The following is a 23,775-nucleotide window of genomic DNA, read 5'->3' as shown; positions in this document are numbered from 1 at the left end:
GCCTGTAACCCCAGCACTTCAGGAGGCTGAGGTGGGAGGATCACCTAAGCAACATAGCCAAACTTTGTCTCTGCAAAAAAATTTTAGAAACTAGCTAAGCATGGTGGTGCATGCCTCTAATCCGCGATACTCAGGAGGCTGAGGTGGGAGGACAGCTTGAGCCCAGGAAGCTGAGGCTGTAATGAGCCGTGAATGCGCCAGTGCACTCCAGCCTGGGTGACAGAGCAAGACCCTGTCTCAAAAAAAAATAAGTAAATAAATAAGGGTTAATTTTTCTTGTAACCAAAAATATACGTATTTAAGATTACTTAAAACATGTTATCCAAAAATAAATGCTACAGTTATGGACTGAATTGTATTCCCCCAAAATTCATATATTGAAGCCCCAACTCCCAATGTGACTGTATGCAGAGACAGGGCCTTAAAAGGGGTTGAATGAGGTCATGTGGGTAGAGTCCCAATATAATAGGACTAATGTCCTTATAAGAAGAAGAGACACTAGGGATATGTGTGCCCAGAGAAAAAGCCATGTGAAAACACAGAGAGAAGACAGCCATCTGCAATCCAAGTAAAGAGGCCTCAGAAGTCAACCCTGCCGGCACCTTCATCTTGGACTTTCACATTCCAAGGCTAGGCACAATGGCTCATGCCTCTAATCCCAGCACTCTGGGAGACCAAAGTAGGAAGACTGTTTAAGGCCAGAATTCAAGACAAGCCTAGGCAACATAGCAAGATTCCACCTCTACAGAAAAAAAATTTTAAGTAGCCAGGCACCTGCTTGTATTCCCAGCTACTCAGGAGGCGGGGCAGCAAGATCACTTGAGCCCCGGAGTTCAAGGATTCAATGAGCTATGATTGTGCCACTGCACTCCAGTGTGAGCAACACAGACCCTGACTCTAAAGAACCTAAATGCCCTTCCATGGTAGTTCAGATAAATAAAATGTGGTACATATACATCACAGAATACTATGCAGCCATAAAAAAGAATGAGATCATGTCCTTTGCATAGATGAAGCTGGAGACCATTATCCTCAGCAAACTAACACAGGAACAGAAAACCAAATACTGCATGTTCTCACTTATGAGTGAGAGCTAAATGATCAGAACACGTGGACACATAGAGGGAACAACACACACTGGGGCCTTTCAGAGGTTGGAGGATGGAAGGAGGGAGAGGAACAGGAAGAATAACTAATGGGTACTAGGCTTAATATCTGGGTGATGAAATAATCTGTATGATAAACCCCATGACACAAGTTACCTATGGAACAAACCTGCACTTGTACCACTAAACTTAAAATAAAAGTTAAGAAACAAAACACAAAAAACTGCTATCTTAAGCCTTATTCATCAAAGCCTGATTATAATGCTTAATAATGAGATAAAGTCCAGATTTATAATCAAAATATCTTTTGAAATAGTTATATTACTCTTTAAAACATACATTCTCAAACTTAAAATGGGTCAAGAGCATAAGAACAAACAATTCTATAAATCTTATCGTTTTAGTAAACTTAAAACAGAATTTATTTTACAATAATAAGATTTAAATTTCATGAAGAAATCAATTATGCATAATTATATATACATAGTTTTAAACTGAAGAGCCTAACCTCAAAGTATCATTTCAACATGCCAAAAATGAACTAAAATCTGCAATTAAATAACACAAGAAAACCAAAAAAGGGACATATCAGAAAATAAACATTCAGTTTTATTACAATATTTTAAACATACCAAATAAAACTGTATACTTAAAATAAATTAATTTTATTTACCACCTGCAAAGGGAGAGTCCAGCGTTCTGAGCTTCTGAATTTGGACAGTGGTGATTGAACATGGACATCCTCTGGTTTTGCATTTAACATCTTTCTTATCTGAAAATAGGATGAGAAAATAATTAGTTTAACGGAACTATATACAAGAGCTAATTCAGCTAACAGAACCACTATATTACCCTGCATCAATAATTTGCTAACTGTTTTAAGGAGTTTTAAATTCAATGCTTAATTTATATGCAATTAAATATAATTTTATTTATAAAAAACCTCTCCTTGACTCTGAAAGTCAAATGAAAGTTAAATGAAGAATCACAAGAGCTTCCTAACTATTTTCTTGTCTGCTGTCACCTCCCTTTTTAACCTTTCAAATGTCAGCCCCAGAGTTCTCTAATACATAAAACCTAATTATGGCTGCAATACTTAAAATTCAACAATGGTAGCCATTACTTACAGATAAAACTCTTTACAATTGTAAAACTCTTTACCATTTGGGCTCTTTCACATCACATCACATCAAAACTACAACCCAACCACGCTGAATGAATCAACCTTCTTCAAACACATAATATTATTTTATATCTCTCAACCTTTGCATATACTCTTTCCACAATCTAGAATGCTCTTCCTTCTCTCCCTAGTGAAATACTCCAGCTTCTTGTCAAAATTACTATTTTATCTACACAACCATCATGCCATACCACGCATTCCTGGAACAGAATCAATGGAACAGATCAATGGAACAGAATAGAGAACTCTGAAATAAGACCACACACTTACAACTATCTGATCTTTGAAAAACCTGACAAAAACAAGCAATGGGGAAATAATTCTCTACTTAATAAATGGTGCTGGGAGAACTGGCTAGCCATATGTAAAAAACTGAAACTGGACCCCTTCCTTATACCATATACAAAAATTAATTCAAGATGGATTAAAGACTTAAATGTAAAACACAAAACTATAAAAACCCTACAAGAAAATCAAGGCAATACCATTCAGGACATAGGCACAATTGAATATCTCATAACAAAAATGCCAAAAGCAATTGCGATAAAAGCGAAAATTGATAAATGGGATCTAATTAAACTAAGGAACTTCTGTACAGCAAAAGAGTGAACAGACAACCTACAGATTGGGAGAAAAATTTGGCAGTCTATCCATCTAACAAAGTCTAATATCCAGAGTCTACAAGGAACATAAATTTATAAGAAAAAACATCCCCATTAAAAAGCGGGCAAAGGATATGAACAAACAGTTCTTAAAGGAAGACACACATGTGGCCGACATCACTGATCATTAGAGAAATGCAAATCAAAACGACAACGAGACACCATCTCACACCACTCAGAATGGCTATTATTAAAAAGTCAAAAAACAACAGATGCTGGCAATGTTGCAGAGAAAAAGGAACACTTTTACACCACTGCTGGGATTGTAAATTAGTTCAACCATTGTGGAAGACAGTGTGTGGTGATTCCTCAAAGACCTAGAGGCAAACATACCATTTGACCCAGCAACACCATTACTGGGTATATACCTAAAGGAATATAAATCATTCTATTACAAAGATATATGCATGCACATGTTTGCTGTAACACTATTCACAATAGCAAAGACATGGAATCAACCCAAATGCCCATCAATGACAGACTGAATAAAGAAAATATAAAACATATATACATAGGATACTATGCAGCCATAAAAAGGAACACAATCGTGTCTTTTGCAGGGACATGGATGGAGTTGGAAGCCATTATCTTCAGCAATAACGCAGAAACACAAAACCAAACAATGCATGTTCTCACTTTCAAGTGGGAGCTGAATGATGAGAACAGATGGACACAATGGAGGAACAACACACACTGGGGCCTGTCAGACGGGTAGAGGGAGCATCAGGAAGAATAGCTAATGGATGCTGGCCTTAATATCTAGGTGATGGGTTGTTCTTGCAGCAAACCACCATGGCGCACATTTACCTATGCAACGATCCTACACATCCTGCACGTGTACCCCAAACTTAAATAAAAGTCGAAGAAAAAAATGTTGACCACTGTTTCCCTGGTACTTATGCCTAACACAGTGTCCAATACATGTTGAATACCCAATAAATATCTACTGACCAATGCTTTAATCAATTAGATTTCAGAAAATAATGTTCATGATATATAGGTAAGTAGGAAAAAAGATTACAAGACAGTATTTTGTGGTTTTCTATTTTTTAATATTTGTTTCTTATAAAGAGACAAATAAACTAGAAGGATACACGCCAAAGTATTAATTCTGGTTGTGTCTGGGTGGCCTTCTTTTTGTTTAATTGAACTTTAGAATATCTCTACAACAATCTAGTGTCATTTTAGAAATATTTCTTAAACATATATTTATTTATTCGAGACAGGGTCTCGCTCTGTCACCTAGGCTGGCGTGTAGTGACTCAAACATAACTTACTTCTGCTTCTACCTCTTGGGCCCAGGCAATCTTCCTGCATCAGCCTCCTGTGTAGCTGGGACCACAGGCATGCACCATCATATCTGACTAATTTTTTTATTTTTTGCAGACACAGGGTCTTACTTTGTTGCCCAGGCTAGTCCCGAATTCCTGGGCTCCAGGGCTTAAGCAATCCTCCCATCTTGGCCTCCCTAAGTGCTGGGTTTAGAGGCATGAGCTCCCATGCCCAGCCAAACACTTCAAACACCTTTTTTTTTTTTTTGAGACAGAGTCTCGTTCTGTTTCCCAGGCTGAAGAGCAGTGGCACAACCTCAGCTAACTGCAACCTCCGCCCCCGGTTCAAACAATCCTCCCACCTCAGCCTCCGAAGTAGCTGGGATTACAAAAATGCACCACCATACCCAGCTAATTTTTGTATTTTCAGTAGAGATGGGCTTTCGCTATCCTGGCCAGACTGGTCTTGAAGTCCTGACCTCAGGTTATCCACCCGCCTTGGCCTCCCAAAGTGCTAGGATTATAGGCATGAGCCAACCCACCAGGCCCAGGCCAAACACTTTAAATTCAACATGTATTAGTATCTTCTCCCTATATCCATCAAAGCTCTTATCCTTTTGGTATCTTATTTCCACTAGCAGCCTGGAGGGAAAAGGCAGTAATATAAACTACTAACAATAATGAAATATGCTAATTTTCTAAGAAAGTCTACCTTTTTTAAACACACTAACACAACTTTATATATAAATTATGGGATTAAGAAATAAGTAAATACATTGTAGATAATGAGAGACAGAAAAAATAAGAGGAAAAGCTAGAATCAGCCTTGTGGTGTTGGACTGGAATCAGAAGTATCAGTATTAATTTTTTATAGATATATAGATAGAGATAGAGAAATAAATATAGATACGTGTGTTTGTGTGGGAAAATAAACAGACATATGTATGTTGTATGTGTGAACATATATTTTTCTAGTCTTGTCTGTTGAGAAAGCCTAAAAACAATGACATCCCAGTTGCAAGTATACCTAGCACACAGACCTGGGTTTCTAAATATCATCCTTCAATTGAAAGAACCAGGGCTCCCTGGGAAAGTGGTTGATTCCAAGCCTGGGGCAGGGAAAACACAACATAAGCATCTTGCAGTGCCAAAAAATATACAGTGTCAGAAAGTAAGTGTTCAAAAAAAAAAAGAAAGGAGCACGTCACAAGGGTACAGCCAACATGAAAGATCTCCCAAGGCTGGAACACTTTGACCAACAAATCTGTAATGACAGTAGTGGATTATAACTCATAGAATAAACTAAATATTCTATGAGTCCATATTGATATAAATAAATAAGTGAAGCCAAGCACACTGGCTCACACCTAGAATCCTCACACTTTGAGAAGCTGAAGCAGGAGGATCTCTAAATAAATAAGTAAGTAAGTAAGTAAGTAAGTGGGGCAAGAGGATCAGCTCTGCCTTACAGAAGAATTTTTATTTTTTAGAGACAGTGTCTCACTCTGTTATCCAGGCTGGAATGCAGTGGTGTGATCACAGCTGACCACAGCCTCAACTTCCCTGGCTCAAGCGATCTTCCTATGTCAGCCTCCCAAGTAGCTGGGATTCCAGGCGTATGCCAACATGCCCAGCTAATTTTTTTTTTTTTAGATATGGGGTCTCACTATGTTGCCCAGGCTGGCCTCAAATTCCTGACCTCAAGTGATCCTCCCACCTCGGCCTCCCAAAGTGCTGGGATTACCGTTGTGAACCACCACACTGGCCCCTTATAGAAGAATTTACATTCATAAATCTATAATGAATGAGCAAAAGAGAAAACCACCAAAATACTACATATATAAATTTGAAGGCAAGATACACTGATAGATGCTAAAATAGTAAACAAAAGTTTGAGAAGAAATAGTATATTTGCATAGATTCAAAGCATCTCCCCTAAGATATTTATTAATTATAAAGAGGAAAAAAGTAACTTTTACAATGGAGGAAACAGGCAGACACCATCTTAACCAAACAATCAGGCTGACATTACCGGTATTAAGATATATCACTATCATGTACCCCCTGATATAATGCACTAAGAAGGTCATCATCACTTCTGTGGTATTCCTCCCAAAAAGTCATAACCTTAATCTAATCTTGAGAAACCTGAAACAAACCCAAAGTGAGAGATATTCTACAAAATACTGTCCAGTTTTCTTCAAAAGTGTCATGGTCATGAAAGAAAAAAGACTGAAGAATTGTCATAGACTTAAGAAAACTAGGGAGACCTAACAACTAAATGCAATGTGGGATCCTGGATTGGATCTGGCAACAGAAAAAGGACATTAGTGAAACTGAAGAAATCCAAATAATGTCTATAGTTTAAAGCAGGTGTCCCCAACCTCCAGGCCAAGGACAACACAGCAGGAGATGAGCAGCACGGGAGCATTAGGGCCTGCACTCCACCTCCTGTCAGATCAGCAGTGGCATTAGATTCTCATAGGAGCACAAACACTATTGTGAACTGTGCATGCAAGGGATCTAGGATGCATGCTCCTCATGAGAACCCAATGCCTGAAAATTTGAGGTAGAACAGTTTCATCCCGAAACCATCCTCCCGACCCCTGTCCATGGGAAAACTGTCTTCCACGATACTGGTCCCTGGTGCCAAACAGGTTGGGGACCACTGGTTTAAGGCACTGTATCAATATAAATTCCTTGTTTTTTATAATCATACTGTAGTTATATAAGATAATAACATTGGGAGAACCTGAGTGAATTGTACAGGAACTCTGTAAAATTTTTGTAACTTTTCTGTAAGTCTCAACTTCCTTGTAAACAAAAAGTTTAAGAAACACTGTAGTACATCTAAAAATCAGAGAAATGGATTAACTCAATATTAATTTCTAACGGCAGGATTTCAGATTAATTGCATGAATAATGCAATAGTCTAAAGCAGGATATTTCACTTCACTGGATATAATAAAAACAAAAATAGTGGTAGTTAATACAGAGGTATTTCAAAGTAGATATGATAGTATTCATCCTGGCAATGTAAGATTTTTTTGGGGGGGAGTGGGGGACAGAGTCTTGCTCTGTCACCCAGACTGGAGTGCAATGGCGCAATCTCGGCTCACTGCAACCTCTGCCTCCTGGGTTCAAGCGATTTTCCTGCCTCAGCCTCCCAAGTAGCTGGGACTACAGGCACCCGCCATCATGCCCAGCTAATTTTTTTTTTCTTTGAGATAGAATCTCGCTCTGTTGCCCAGGCTGGAGTGCAGTGGCATGATTTCAGCTCACTGCAAGCTCCGCCTCCCAGGTTCACACCATTCTTCTACCTCAGCCTCCCGAGTAGCTGGGACTACAGGCACCTGCCACCACGCCCGGCTAATTTTTGGTATTTTTAGTAGAGATGGGGTTTCACCATGTTAACCAGGATGGTCTCAATCTCCTGACCTCGTGATCTGCCCGCCTCAGCCTCCCAAAGTTCTGGGATTACAGGCATGAGCCACTGCGCCCGGCCAATTCTTGTATTTTTGTAGAGACGGGGTTTCACCATGTTGGCCAGGCTGGTCTTGAACTCCTGACCTCAGGTGATCCGCCCGCCTCAGCATAAGATTTTTTTTAACCTCCTATTTACCCCACTTAAACTAAATCCAGAGTTTTAAACGGAGAAACCACACCATGCAAATCTTAAGTCAAAAAAGAAAGTGTATCTAAAGCCATACTTTCTATATGGTCTTCTAAGGTACTCTTGATTTCCTCTCATTGTCTTCCTTTATGACTTCTTCTCCTTCTTTGTTAAATGCTATAACTATGTAACATGAAGATGTATCATATTAAAGTTCTCTGTGCATAACTTAGACTGCTTCAGAGAAAAGGGTTTAATAAATTCTTATAATGTAAATCAGGATATTATTGCATTTAAAGAACAAAATTCTAGAAAAAAAAATTATCTCTATATGCCAGGTATGGTGGCTTACGCTATAATTCCAACATTTTGGGAGGCCAAGGCAGGAGGATTGCTTGAGGCCAGGAATGTGAGACCAGCCTGGGCAACACAGCAAGACCCCTGTCTCTACAACAAAAAATTAAAATTAGCTGGTCATGGTGGCACATCCCTGTATTCCCAGCTACATGGGAGGCTGAGGCAGAAGGATCACTAAAGCCCAGGAGTTCAAGGCTGCAGTGAGCTGTACTTGAGCCTGGGCAACAGAGAAAGACCCTGTCTCTTAAAAAATAGAAAAGAAAAAGATTATCTTTCTTAAAAGGAATTAATTTTTTAAAATACTTCCTATATAGGTAGAAACTTCATTTTGTTTGTTTTGCTACTCTTGGCTTATGTAGAAGAAATAAATGAAAAAAAGAGGCTTAAAAGGACATATTCCCAATAGTAATGTTCAGCACATACCTTGAGTACAACTATTCTGCATCTATAGCATTACTGATGAATGAACATTGGTACTCTAATAGATTAAGTCATCAAAGAAATGCTGTGCTATGTTTTAAATAAAATCTAAAATGAGCTCTGGAAAGTATACTGGTCATCTGGTCCAGAAAGTATAACCAGTCAACTATTTAAACAAAGTTGGTAGAAAAGTCTCCTGGTTAACCTTCAGTTAATTAGAATACACCACTCTCCCAAAACACTGATTAAAGTTTTATACTATGTTCTTTAAAATGTTATTAAAAAGACAAACAGCAAAATACTTTCAATATCAGTAACTCCAAAGATAATAGGTTAAAAGCAAAACAAATGCATACCTCCGATAAATCAGAAGATGACTTTTTCCTTTTTCCTTCTGTGATGATTTCTACAAAAACCAAAGACGTGGTAAAAATTATCGTTTAACATCTAAATGAGATAAACAGTTTGACAAAGGAGATTTTTTCACATTCATCCTTTGTTTTAAATTAACTTGTTAGATTTAGAATTTATACATTTTACAGAAACTGAAGGGCTAAACATAAAAGTCAAAAAATAACTACATGTGTCAGAAGAATAGCAGACTCTCACAAAATGTCTCCAGTAAAATATTTATATATAAATATATATATAATGACAATAGAAAAGAAAGAGGAAAACTTGGCTCTAAAAACTAAACAGAAATTCCCTGACCAAAGACCTCACACCTAGTAGTAGAACCATTTGATCAGACAAATTCTTATAATGGGGGAGGTAGAAGCAGGTGAAATTCTAGAAGTTAGAAGTTGAGAATATTCTATAAAAACACTTTCAGTTCTACTACATATCTAAGCACGCTGGGCAACTGGGAACAGCTTAACTCTCTTTTACTCACCAACATTTTTCAGGCTTGCTGTGGATTTTTCTGAGTTCTAACTTCCAACCAGCAAACATTAATTCAATGTCTATTATGTGCCTGACACTGTGCTAGGCAATGAGTACAGTATAGTGGGCAAATTGGGCAGTACAGTATAGTGGGCAAATTCCAAACTTTCCTGGAACTTACAGTCTACTGGAATATATCACAGATTTTACTAAAAAAATAAATGGCAGAGATTCATATATATGGTCACCTGCTTGTGACAAATGCACGACTGCAATTCCATAGGAAAGGGATGATTTTCAAAATGATGCTGAGGCAATTTGATAACCAAATGGGGGAATAACACCCTTGACTATCTCACACCATACACAAAATTAATTTGAACTGAATAATAGATTGAAATGTCAAAGATAAAAACAAAGCATCTAGATTTAAGTAGGAGAATATCTTCATGACCTTTGGGTAGGCAAAGATTTTTCAAAGAGGACACAAGTAGTACTAACCACAAATGAAAACGTTAATAAACTGTACTTCATTAAAAATAAGAACTTCTGATCCTACTGTAGCTCATGAGCATGATGACTGGGTGTTCACACGCATCTGTGAGATGTGCCACCTTGAACCTTGTTACCAGGTCAGCGTATTACCCATCTGACACGAAAGAAAAATAAAGAACCACACTGGATTAGCGTGTTTTTTTGTTTTGTTTTGTTTTGTTTTTGAGACGGAGTTTTGCTCTTACTGCCCAGGCTGGAGTGCAATGGCGCAATCTCAGCTCACCGCAACCTCCACCTCCCGGGTTGAAGTGATTCTTCTGCCTCAGCCTCCCGAGTAGCTGGGATTACAGGCATGTGCCAACACGCCAGGCTAATTTTGTATTTTTAGTAGAGGTGGGGTTTCTCCATGTTGATCAGGCTGGTCTCCTGACCTCAGGTGATCCACCCACCTCGGCCTCCTAAAGTGTTGGGATTACAGGCATGAGCCACCGCGCCTGGCCTGGATTCACTTTGAAAAAGAAAAAAGAAAAAAAAAAGGTCAGGCACAGTGGCTCATGCCTGTAATCCCAACACTTTGGAAGGCCAGGGCATTGGGATCAATTGAGCCCAGGAGTTCGAGACCAGCCTGGGCAACACAGTGGGACCCTATCTCTATAAAAATATTTAAAAAGTAGCTGGACATGGTAGCACATGCCTGTAGTTCCAGCTAGTCAGGAAGCTGAGATGGAAGGATCACTCGAGCCTGGGAGGTTACAGCTGCAGTGAGCCATGTGTGCAACACTGCACTCCAGCCTGGGTGACAGAGTGAGACCCTATCTCAGATTTAAAAAAAAAAAAAAAAAAGAACTTCTGTTAATCAAAAATCATCAAGAGTGAAAAGGTATGTCAAGAATAAAAGAAAAATATTTATAATACATGTACTTGTCAAAGAATTCATAACCAGAATATATAAAGAACTCCTACAAAGCAAAAGCAAGATAATCCTATCTTCAAAATGGACAAAAGTCTGAATAGGCACTTCACAAAAAAAGAATATCCAAATGGCCAATAAACATATAAACAGGTGCTCAATTTCATAATCACTAGGTAAATGCAAAATTAAAACGGCAATGAAAACCATTAAACATCCTTTAGAATGGGTAAAAGTAAAAAGTTTGACAACACGAAGTATTGGTGAGAGACTGGAACTCTATACTCTTGCTAAGAGTGTAAATGAGTACATCTGCTTCACCAGCATCTACTGAAGTTAGACACCTGCCTATGCAATGTCCACCAATTACACTTTTAGATAAATAACCAACAGAAATAAGAATATTCAGGTATTTTTGTTCTTAATATCCAAAAACTGGAAACAATCCAAATATCCATCAAGTATGGATAAACATATTCATATAATGGAAAACTATACAGCAATAAAACATAATGAATTACTGCTATGCACAATATGGATACATCTCTCAGGCATGCTCAAAGGAAACCAGATGCAGAAGAGTATATGATTCTATTTCTCTGAAATTCAAGAAGAGTTAAAATAAACCTATGGTAACACTAGTTAAAACAGTGATGGGGGCCAGGCATGGTGGCACATGCCTGTAATCCTAGCAGTTTGGGAGGCTGAGATGGGTAGATCACTTGAGCTCAGGAGTTTGAGAACCAACCTGGGCAAAAGGGTGAAACCCCGTCTGCATAAAAAAGTACAAAAATTAGCCGAGTGTGGCGGTGTGCACCTGTACTCCCAGCTACTCAGTAGGCTGAGGTGGGAAGATCACTTGAACCAGGCAGTTGAGGCTGCAGTGAGCCATGATGGCACCACTGCACTCCAGCCTGGGCAACAGAGCAAGACACTGTCTCGAATTAAAAAAAAAAAAAAAAAAAAGTCACTGAACCATATACTAAAGATATGTGTACTATATGGTACTTAAAATCAGAAATAATAATAATAACCAATGAAATATAGACTACCCAGAAATCTATATTGCTGAGATGATTTCTTCTAAGTTCATAATACACAGCATTAGTTTCACTATATGCATTTCCCGAGAAACCATGTAATGTTTTCCTGATCTAAAAAATTATTTTTGGGCCAGTCACGGTGGCTTACGCCTGTAATCCCAGCACTAATGGGAGGCCGAGGTGGTTGGATCACTTGAGGTCAGGAGTTCGAGACCAGCCTGGTCAACATGGGGAAACCCGTCTCTATTAAAAATACAAAAAAAAAAAACTAGCCGGGTGTAGTGGCAGGCGCCTATAATCCCAGCTACTCAGGAGGCTGAGACAGGAAAACTGCTCAAACCCAGGAGGCAGAGGTTGCAGTGAGCCAAGATCACACCATTGCACTCCATCCTAGGCAATGAGGGCGAAATTCCATCTCAAAAAAAAAAAGGTATTTTCACCTCTATACTTAAGCTTTTGATAACTTCAAATAATTTCAATAAACTAGTACTCAAGTTGACTACCAAAAAAAAAGAATTTTTTACATAAGTGATAAGAAAGTATACTGTAGAAATTCATTTTCTAGTCAATTTTAAATTTAACAAAACACATGTCTATATATACACAATGGAATACTATTCAGGAATGAAAAAGGAATGAACTCACGTCTTTTACAGTAACACAGAACTGGAGACCTTCATCTTCAGTGAAACAACTCAGATTAGAAGCTCACACCTATAATCCCAACACTTTGGAAGGCCAAGGCAGGATGACTGCTTGAGCCCAGGAGTTTGAAACCAGCCTGCACCACATGGTGAGACCCTGTCTCTAAAAATATTTATTTGAATTAGCTGGGTACAGTGACACCACCTGTGGTCTCAGCTGCTTGGGAGGCTGAGGTGGGAGAATCGCTTGAGCCCAGGAGGTCGAGGCTGCAGTGAGCCATGTGGAGAATCGCTTGCGCCCAGGAGGTCGAGGCTGCAGTGGGCCGTTTTTGCACCACTACACTCCACTCTGGACGACAGAGCGAAACCATTTCAAAAAGAAAAAAAAAGAACTCAGAAAGTTAAATACCACATATTCTCACTATAAGTAGGGGCTAAATAATGTGTGTACACATGGACATAGAGTACGGAATAATAGTCATTGAAGACTTGGAAGGCTAGGAGTAGTGCAGTGAGGGATGAGAAATTACTTAATGGGTACAATGTACACTATTCAGGTGATGATTACACTAAAAGCCCAGATTTCACCACCACACAATATACCCATATAACAAAGCTGTACTTGTACCCCTTAAATTTATACAAATAAAAAAGTACATGTCATTTTTTTTATTATTATTATACTTTAGGTTTTATGGTACATGTGCACAATGTGCAAGTTAGTTACATATGTATACATGTGTCATGCTGGTGCGCTGCACCCACCAACTCGTCATCCAGCATTAGGTATATCTCCCAATGCTATCCCTCCCCCCTCCCCCCACCCCACAACAGTCCCCGAAGTGTGATGTTCCCCTTCCTGTGTTCATGTGTTCCCATTGTTCAATTCCCACCTATGAGTGAGAATATGCGGTGTGGAAGTCAGTGTGGCGATTCCTCAGGGATCTAGAATTAGAAATTCCATTTGACCCAGCCATCCTATTACTGGGTATATACCCAAAGGACTATAAATCATGCTGCTATAAAGACACATGCACACGTATGTTTATTGCGGCACTATTCACAATAGCAAAAACTTGGAGCCAACCCAAATGTCCAACAATGATAGACTGGATTAAGAAAATGTGGCACATATACACCATGGAATACTATGCAGCCATAAAAAATGATGAGTTCATGTCCTTTGTAGGGACATGGATGAAATTGGAAATCATCATTCTCAGTAAACTATCGCAAGTACATGTCATTTTTAAAGGAATATCAGTTCCTTAAATTTTAATTTACAAATTTATATCCGCAAAATATCTCACTGGGTTAAAAGTGCTTCCATCCTGTTTTGTAGTATGTTCCCCTATTTCCTTTCATTAATGCTATTGTGAATTCCCAAATATTTATGTTTTTCTCTTCTTGGCCAACTTTGTCTAATAAAAAAATTTACAATTTTTTTATAGCTGACTTGCTCCATCTTATACCAGGTTAGCTGTGGAGTGTTTAAATAAGCATATGATGTGCCTCGACTTGAGACTGTATGGTATAGTTATCATGCTCAAGAGTACATATTTTAAAGCTAGACAACCTAAATTTGTATCTCTGCTTACTAGTTGTGACTTCTCTGAGTCTCAGTTTCTCATCTGTAAAATGGGGGAGAATATCTGCCTTTTTAATCGTTAAGATTAAAGCATGATAGTCCATATTAAGGCATTTAGCATTCTGACTAACGTATAGTTAGTGCAAAAGAAATGGTAACTATAACATTTTATAGTCAAGTATCTCCCTTTAAGAGACTGCAGTATATTAGCATTAGCATATAGGAAAATCTCTCCAATTACTCTCATTCTAAATATATGAGTCAAAAAACTAAAAGCATAACTTTTCCCATTCACTCACTTATTTATTCCATAATTTTTTTTTTTTTTTTTTGAGACGGAGTCTTGCTCTGTCACCCAGGCTGGAGCGCAGTGGCACGATCTCAGCTCACTGCAACCTCCGTCTCCCAGGTTCCTGCTTCAGCCTCCTGAGTACCTGGGACTACATGCAGGAACCACCATGCCTGGCTAACTTTTTATATGTTTAGTAGAGAGAGGGTTTCACCATATTGGCCAGGCTGGTCTCGAACTCCTGAGCTCAAGTGATCTGCCCAACTTGGCCTCCCAAAGTGCTGGGATTACAGGCGTGGGCCACCGCGCCCAGCCTATTTATTTGACATAATAGTAATTATCATTGCCTGGAATCATGCTAAGTGCTTTACACAAATTATTTTCCTTAATCCTTATATCATGAAATCAATAATGTATTATCTCCATCTTATAGATTAAGAAATTAAGATTTGAAGAATCCAAATAACTTGCCCAACATTACCATAGTGATCCATCACTGGTCATATTCCAGAGATGGTACTCTAAACCAGTACACTCTAGGCATACTGGATGCTATGGGGAAATAAAATTAATGACAGTCCCTGTCACAGTGTTAATAGTATAGCAGTAGACATTAGACAACTCAGCAAGCTAGAATATATGATGGAATCTGCTAATTATCATCTAAGAGGCATAAAGACCCACAGAAGTGCAGAAACAGGCATAAATTTAAGTTTGAGTTAATCAAGGAAATGGTTCTTGGAAAGGCACAGCTGAACTGGGCTTGGGCCGGGCATGGTGGCTCACGCCTATAATCCCAGCACTTTGGGAGGCCGAGGTGGGAGGATTGCTTAAGGCGAAGAGTTCAAGACAAGCCCAGGTAACACAGTGAGACCCCATCTCTACAAAAACTAAGTTTTTTTAAAAAATAGCCAGGCGTGATATAGTGCGGGCCTGTAGTCCTAGCTACTCCGTAGCCTGAAGTAGGAGGATAGCCTGAGTCCAGGAGTTCAAGGCTGCAGTGAGCTATGATCGTGCCACTGCACTCCAGCCTAGGCAACAGAGCAAGATCCCATCTCAAAAAAAAAAAAAAAAAAAAAAAAGAGCTGGGCTTTGAAGAATAAGGTTTAGACAGGCAGAAATGGGTGGAGCCAGGCACAACCCAAGGGTGATTTACCAACACAAGCACACACAAACTAGGATGAAGCAGACCACATCAGCCAGATTCATAAATTACTGAAAACCCAAATGAAAGTTATTCATCAGGAAGGCATTATAACAGAATTCTAGTCTGGATCTTTGGAGTTACTCAATCTTATTCATAACCCATTCTCTGTGTTACCATACCCCCTTAATTTACTTTTCAATCCTCTGCCTTCCATCATCAGGCCTAGGAATCACCACCAAGATGTCAATCCCTATAGCCTATCACCTTTTTATTATCACACCTCATATAATTGAATTCTACCCCCTCATCTACATCTTCTCCATCTCTTCCCTAGTTTACCAAATTCTTTTCCAAAGTCAATACAATTTCCTTAAATTCTGAATATTTTCCTTGAACTTCTCCTCCACCTTAGGTTAACTAAATCCTAGCTTTTTATTAGATACATTACTTTGTTAAAACTCTCCCACTTATAAAACAGAAGTAGAGATGAACAATCTCCATTGTTTCCTTTGGGGGGAAGACAAAAAAAAAATCTCCTTCCCCACCGCCACCATTCCCGTCAATATTCTAACTTTATTACAATAATTCCTCCTTTAAAATTAACATAAATTGGATACATTCCTGGCCGGGCACAGTGGCTCACACCTGTAATCCAAGCACTTTGGGAGGCCAACACAGGTGGATCATGATATCAAGAGATTGAGACCATCCTAGCCAACACGGTGAAACCGCGTCTCTACTAAAAATACAAAAATTAGCTGGGCATGGTGGCACTCACCTGTAGTCCTAGCTACTCAGGAGGCTGACGCAGGAGAATCGCTTGAACCCAGGAGGCAGAGGTCACAGTGAGCTGAGATCACGTCACTGCACTCCAGCCTGGCAACAGAGCGAGACTCCATCTCAAAAAAAAAAAAAAAATTGGATATATTCCCTTGCCCATATTTATGACTGCCATCTACTGACCCAAGATCCTCTCCCACATGTCTAGAATACTCTGATTCTTGGTTCATAGTTTACGTATCATCAAAATTCACCATCATTCTGAAGCACAAAAACATCCATTAATCAACTCACTCAAAACAATGGACTCATCTTCATTTAATGGTACAAACTTCTACATATCTCCATTTCAGCAATATGCATTCAAGAATGGCTTCAAGGAGGCCAGGCGCAGTGGCTCACGTCTGTAATCCCAGCACTTTGGGAGGCCGAGGTAGGCAGATCACGAGGTCAGGAGATCAAGACCATCCTGGCTAACATGGTGAAACCCCATCTCTACTAAAAATACAAAAAAAAAATTAGCCAGGCGTGGTGGCGGGCTCCTGCAGTCCCAGCTACTCGGGAGGCTGAAGCAGGAGAATGGCATGAACCCGGGAGGCGGAGCTTGCAGTGAGCCGAGATCCTGCCACTGCACTCCAGCCTGGGGGACAGAACGAGCCTCCGTCTCAAAAAAAAAAAAAAGAATGGCTTTAAGGAAAACTGTTCCTTATGGCTTTAAGGAAAACTCTCAAGTTCTCAAATGCAAACCTTTCATTCTATATACTGTCTTCCTCACTGCCACTAAATCCACTCTTTGCCCTTATGTCTTGCCACACCCTTTAAATAAAATTAAACTCATTTTTCTTCCAAACTCTTGCTCTTGTACTGCTTGGCACTACTAAGTCACAAAGTATGAACAGCTCCAGCTACTATAAAACTCACACTTGCTTTAACTAAGACTGCAAGAGTACTTAATATATATTCATCCCTAATTGACCTATCTTACATTCCCAGTACCATTTAAAAGCCCCTTTCTCAAAAAATTACCTTATTATTTCATTTTAGAAGCCACAACTGCAATATCTTCAGCTTCTCAAGATTTGTCTATATCTTTATCCATCTTTTCTCCTTTCCCTATATCTCACCAAACTGTTCTTTGATGTCATCCCTCTCTCCCATTTCTTCTGGGACCTCACTCCATTATCTCCTACCTGATATATATTCAATCTTTCCCTCTCCACCCCTTTCCTGCTCCCCACCAACCTGATTTAAGTCTCTCATATTCTTAAAAAAACAAGCCTTTCTACCTAATTTCCTACTCAAGCTTGTTCTAGAAATCTTTCCTTCCCATCTAATTTTCTCAGCTTACTTTTGCTGCCCAATTTCCTCACTGCCACTCATTCCTCTAGCCTGTTGAAATTTGGCTTTCGTCTACTAGTCTACTAACCACTCTTACCATCAGTAAAAGTGGCCTCCTAATTGCCAAATCCAGTATCCTCATGCTACTTTAACTCTCTGAAAGGCTAACATTTTTTTTACTCTCCTCCCTTTCTTCCCAAACCTGTCACAATCCTAATCAGCCTATCTAACTGCTTAGTAATATCTCTTCCTCCCCACTTTGAAATTAGTTGTATGTGATTTAAGACCTTCCTCACTCTATACTATTTTTGTGGGCAATTCCATTCATTCCAATGACTTCAACTAAGATCTCTGCAAATAATGCAGCTTTATCATAACTAATTGTTAAGTTCTCATCTTGAGCTTCAATTATCATTCATTACACTTTCAATGCAAAGCAAACATCACCTGGACCTACTGAATGATTTAAGAAAGTTATACCATCAGGGACACTAGTAGCAGTAAATGAAGTTAAAACTATAGATTTTGTAATTAGAGACCACATTTTGAATTCTGTTTCTTACTAGCTATTACTAATCTTTATCCTGTCCCTAAATTCCAGTTTTCTCATCTGTAAATGAAAAACAATGACCTTATAAGGCTTTTGAAAATATTGAAGTTTGTAAAGTTCTTAGCACAATGTCTAGTGCCTAAGTACTTAAAGAACGTACGTATCCTTAACTACAAATGAGAGTGACACAGGCCTCCAAGAATGTTGCCTGAAGCAATCAGTTGAAAACTGGTTCAAATTTACTTGACGTTTCCTATTTTGATTCAAAAATTCACTTGAAAATTGCAGTCTATGATTCTAATTTATCTGTGCTGTGTTTTTGTTGTTTAACACTTTTAATGGTCATTCTCCCTTGCTCCCACACACTTTATCATTCAACTTCAGTGAACCTGTCTCTGATGCCAGCCATTTTTTAATGTGTATCACCATCTAATATACTGCTTTAAAAGTTATAGTCATCAGTTATATGAGTTACAAATACATGTGTTTAGCTTAAACCATCTGGAATTGGGTTTCTGCTACTTGCAACTGAAAAATTTTGCGCGGTACACTATGAACATTTTACAGTTCTTCCTTGTTTAGCAGAAAGTTTAGGGCAGCCTAATGTAGTCTCACAGATAAAACTTCAAATTTTGTGTTTTATTGTATCTTTCTACTGCTACCCACCTTCCTTCTACCTCTTCTTCCTGTTTTATTAATCAAACTCTTCTGTGTACTTAGGAAACTTTGATGACTATAAATGTCACTTCATGGCCGGGCGTGGTGGCTCACGCCTGTAATTCCAGCACTTTGGGAGGCCGAGGCAGGTGGATCACCTGAGCTCAGGAGTTCGAGACCAGCCTGGCCAACATTGTGAAACCCCGTCTTTACTAAAAGTACAAAACTTAACCAGGCATGGTGACAGGCACCTGTAATCTCAGCTGCTAGGGAGGCTGAGGCACAAGAATCACTTGAACCTGGGAGGCAGAGGTGGTAGATTGCGCCACTGTGCTCCAGTCTGGGCAACAGAGCAAGACTCCATCTCAAAAAAAAAAAAAAAAAAACACAGTCACTTCATTTGGGTTCCAGTTAGCAACAACTTACAATGAAATGTCAACTGCATGCATACAACCATTACACGGAATCTTTCAACCAGCTGATGTTTTATTTCTGAGAATTTATTCAGGAAATTAAATATACACTATTAAGAAAAGCAGAAGCATACCTAAAAATTAATTAGTGCACATCTTAAAACTAGAGGCATACTGGAGAACAGCTAGGTAACATTAGATTTGGGTATGAATTTTATTATACCTTACTTTTCAGAAAGGACAGCTCCAAAAGAGAGATCAGGAGAAAAAGAAAACGCTCTCCAGAGATATAACTAACGCAAATATCAATGTCTTTTAAGGATTAACAGCTTTATTATCAAAATCCACTTCCCACAACTACTTACATCAAGTTACTGTGACAAATAAATAAATCTAAGTGTAATCAGGTAAAGGGGAATGTGACTTGTTGAGTACAAGGCAAATATCTTACCTTCCCTCCTCAAAAATGTATTAAACCTAGATGAAATGCATTTATTTAAAAAAGGTTGTGCATCTCAAAGGAAGATATGATTATACCTAAAGTTCTGTGTTAGGAAGCACGCAAATGACACCAGCTAAGCATTGTGCGTTTTCCTTATGTGTCCATTTTACTTAGAGGTTTGGTGGGGGGTGGAGACTATTAAAACACTCATCAGTTGGAGGCATATACCTACATGTATGTATAAATATACATAGATATCATTTATACATGTGCTTTCAAAGGAAAAAACTATTATCTCCAGAATACACACCAAGAACATCGATAACATTGGCTGCATATGAAAAGGAATTTCAGGTTTTCAACTGCTTCAAGCAGTGTCCCCAGAGATCCATAATCACTCTCCTTTGCAATTAAGGCTGAAAGCAGTTTGAGATGCACTGCCACAGGGCACTCCTAAATAAATTTGGAATTTTTTGTTTGTTTATTTTTTGATACAGAGTCTCGCTCTGTTGCCCAGGCTGGAGTGCAGTGGCGCGATCTCGGCTCACTGCAAGCTCCGCCTCCCGGGTTCACGCCATTCTCCTGCCTCAGCCTCCCGAGTAGCTGGGACTACAGGCGCCCGCCACCACGCCCGGCTAATTTTTTGCATTTTTTAGTAGAAACGGGATTTCACAATATTAGCCAGGATGGTCTCGATCTCCTGACTTTGTGGCCGACAGCCTCGGCCTCTCAAAGTGCTGGGATTACAGGCGTGAGCCACCGCGCCCGGCCAATAAATTTGGAATTGTTAACACTGTCTCTGCAGAAATCAACGGTACCATAAGAAACAGAAAAATGAAATGAAATAATTGATTCATTGGGCGTTCGTCTGTGTACTGGACTGTAAGCATATAAGTCCTCGTCCTCTCCTCCTACCATCCATAGGACTTAACACAAGGACTTGAGGACCCCTCAATGGATGAAATGTTTGACAAAAACTTCTCGACTGGGAGGAGCTCTACCTCACGTCTTTATAACTCCACTTTCTTGTTTCCAAGACGTTGTACACAAAACTGAAGATAGTCATTTAAAACAAAGTAACGTCCAAAACAAAAATATGCTGAAAATAAAAACACAACGAAAGCACGGCTTCAAATCCTTTGTTTGACTTTCCAATCACTTTTGGAAGACGCAGGGGAGGCTGGAAAAGAAAAAGGCTATTAGGCGGGCCTGTTCAGCAGAACGAGACCCGGCGAGGCATTGTATCAAAGAAAAGGAGTCTCCGTTCGCAAGCCCCACCTTTCCTCCCCAGCAGCAGCTACCTGCTGAGGGAAAGAGGAGGGAGAGGGGAAGGGACGCAAAGTCGAGAATCAAAGGAAAAGAGGAAAGTGGGGTCAGGCGCTGAGAAGCCGAAATGAAATTGGAACATTGGTGGAATTACGAGGAAGGCGTGGCAGAGAGTGACAAGCCAACCGGGAAGATCCATGGGCCGATGAGACGCAAGGAGGGTGTTCGCGGGAGGAGGGAAAAAATAAAAGGGGTTTTGAGGTGAAGAGCGCCCGAGGCTTCGATGACAGCTCGGACCGGGTCTTCGACTCGAGGGGCCGGGGCGACCCGGGAGCCTTCCATTGTGCGCGCCCCCTCCTCTCCCCGCCCCCGCCCTCGCCCCCGCGGCTTCGGGCCGCCACCCCAGCTGCCGCCTGCGCCTCCCGTTTGCCCCGGGTAGGAGACAATATGTTCAGCCCTTCTCCGACCCTTTCTCACCGGATGAAGATGGCCGTCGCCCGAGCTTTCTCTTGTCCATCTTCTCCCGCTGCTGAAATTTCAGTTGCAGGCGCTGTCACCTCAGGACCCCTCCGGCTTGGGAGAGGGAGGGGGAGGGGAAAGAAAAAAAAAAAAAAAAAAAAAAGCCAGCAAAGTGCGAAGCGCGCTTGCGCAAGAGCCGTCGCCTGCCCTTCGACCGGAAATCAGCCGCCCCTCCCACCTTCAACCGGAAATCACTTCCTGGGACTTTTCACTGTGGGCTGCCTCTTCCAGCGTTTTTTTGGTGGCGTTTATGTCATGATCTGAGCCCCTCTGGGGAAGTGAACCACCTGGGTGCTCGATTTTAGCTTTGTTGACTTTGAAGATTAGATTGACAAAAATTAAAAGGGAAAAACAGGAACTCCTCCGGTTCACTGTATCTCGCGAGGTGGCCAAACAACTATGAAAACAAAACGTTGGCGTTTGCAGTATTACATCCCTCACAGCCTCTCTTACATATTTGCCCCCAACGCCTTTCCTCGAACTCAGAAACCAAAAGATTTTAAGATGGCAAAATCACCTAATAATAGCCTAGCTATTAGTTTAGCATTTGCTGTGGAAATATGTCAGCAGACGAGGAAAAATGTCTTAGGATTTCTTTTTAAAATTCGAACTTGTTATTTTTAAAGTTCCTTAAAAGAAAAGCTAGAACTTAATTTTTCAGTAACTGAAATGCTGATATGACAGAAAGTGGGTGGCTATAAACTGGAATTTGTTCAATTAACGTTTACCACGATACTTAAGGGACTAACCCAGTCCTCAATGAACTCAACGTCTGGTACTATTAGCCTGATTATCCCTAATGGTGCATATCTGAATAATTTTTAAATGAACGTGTAAGCTTTCATGACGATTTAATCACAAGTTTAACAAAATTCAGCACAGTGCTCTAAGCAGGGAAAATGTTTCTGGCATGTTCCAAGCCCGAAGGGACTCTGAAAATAGGGTTTGATTCCCAAGCTGGCCCCTTTATACCCCTAACCCCTATCCCTCCAACCCCCATCTCCCATCCTAACGGAGTCAATAAAGGGATCGGCCCAACTAGAGCAGTCCCCTTCATCGTGAGTCAAGCCTTCTTAATTATAATGTGGTCAGTCCCCAGGTGTCGCGGGGTGTTGAGCTTGGGGAAGTGTTCTACATGGCAGAAATGACTGCAAAGCAGAAGTACTTTAAGTCTTGCTGGGATTGAAGTTCACTGTAAGGATTTCATTTTGTTGGTTTATTTGGTTAATTTCTGTTTAACAAAAACATTGCTTTCTGAAAAATAATTGAATTTTCAGTTTCCTCACAAATTAACTTTTTTTTTTTTTGAGACGGAGTCTCGCTCTGTCGCCCAGGCTGGAGTGCAGTGGCACAATCTCGGCTCGCTGCAAGCTCCACCTCCTGGGTTCACGCCATTCTTCTGCCTCAGCCTCCCGAGTAGCTGAGACTACAGGCGCCCGCCACCACGCCCAGCTAATTTTTTGTATTTTTTAGTGGAGACGGGGTTTCACCGTGTTAGCCAGGATGGTCTCGATCTCCTGACCTCATGATCCGCCCGCCTCAGCCTCCCAAAGTGCTGGGATTACAGGCGTGAGCCACCGTGCCTGGCCCGAATTAACTTTTTTAACTAAAGAACTTAACTGACTCTAAAGTCAAGCTGGGCCAGGCACAGTGGCTCTCGTCTGTAATCCCAGCACTTTCGGAGGCCGAGGCAGAATAGCTTGAGCCAAGACATTCAAGACCATCCTGGGCAACAAAGCAAGACCCCCCCCTCTCCACAAAAATATACAGGCCAGATGCCATGACTCACCCTTGAGCCCAGGAGTTTGATACCAGCCTGGGCAATATAGTGAGACCTCCTCTCTACAAAAAAAATTAAAAACTAGCCACACATGGTGGCACATGCCTGTAGTCCCAGGTACTCAAGAGGCTAAGGCAGGAAGATCACTTAAGCCCATGGAGTTAAAAGTTGCAGTGAGCCTTGATCAGGCCACTGCATTCCAGCCTGGGCGACAGAGCCAGACTGTCTCGGAGAAAAAAAAAAAGACCCGGGCACGGTGGAGCACACCTATAGTCCTGGCTACTGGGGAAGATGAGATTTAAGGATTACTTGAGTCCAGGACTTTGAGGCAGCAGTGAGCTGTGATCAGTACACGGTACTCAGCCTGGGTGACACACAGATACCCTGTCTCCAAAAAAAATAAAAAATAAACTTCCCAGA

General features: G+C 40.3%; 1 protein-coding gene and 1 non-coding gene across 18 annotated transcripts in view; one reads left to right on the top strand and one right to left on the bottom strand.

Annotated features, from left to right (window-relative positions):
- The window catches only part of SENP7 (SUMO specific peptidase 7), a 210,146-nt gene extending 188,400 nt beyond the window's left edge, over positions 1–21,746 (bottom strand). For 6 of the 17 annotated variants that reach the window (XR_008523624.1, XM_054551587.2, XM_054551591.2 and 3 more), the window contains exons 1-3: positions 21,534–21,671; positions 8,969–9,018; positions 1,780–1,878 (exon numbers count right to left, since the gene is read on the bottom strand). Coding sequence is in view for 16 of the 17 variants with exons in the window: in XM_054551587.2 (XP_054407562.1) it covers positions 1,780–1,878; positions 8,969–9,018; positions 21,534–21,573 (189 nt within the window). In the remaining variant the exon portion in view is untranslated. Of the gene's footprint in view, positions 1–1,779; positions 1,879–8,968; positions 9,019–9,995; positions 10,431–21,533 lie in introns of those variants that run through there. The other 11 variants (XM_024245271.3, XM_063721819.1, XM_024245275.3 and 8 more) reach the window with 8 other exon arrangements.
- LOC112132931 (small nucleolar RNA U13) lies at positions 10,047–10,149 on the top strand. The gene has a single exon (XR_002914631.1). It is a non-coding gene; the product is annotated as a small nucleolar RNA U13 (small nucleolar RNA).
- Positions 21,747–23,775: the final 2,029 nt, after the last annotated feature.

Source organism: Pongo abelii, chromosome 2 (assembly GCF_028885655.2).
Source record: "Pongo abelii isolate AG06213 chromosome 2, NHGRI_mPonAbe1-v2.0_pri, whole genome shotgun sequence".
NCBI lineage: Eukaryota > Metazoa > Chordata > Mammalia > Primates > Hominidae > Pongo > Pongo abelii.
The sequence above is the reverse complement of the archived record's forward strand: the minus strand, read 5'-3'. Positions and strand labels throughout refer to the sequence as shown.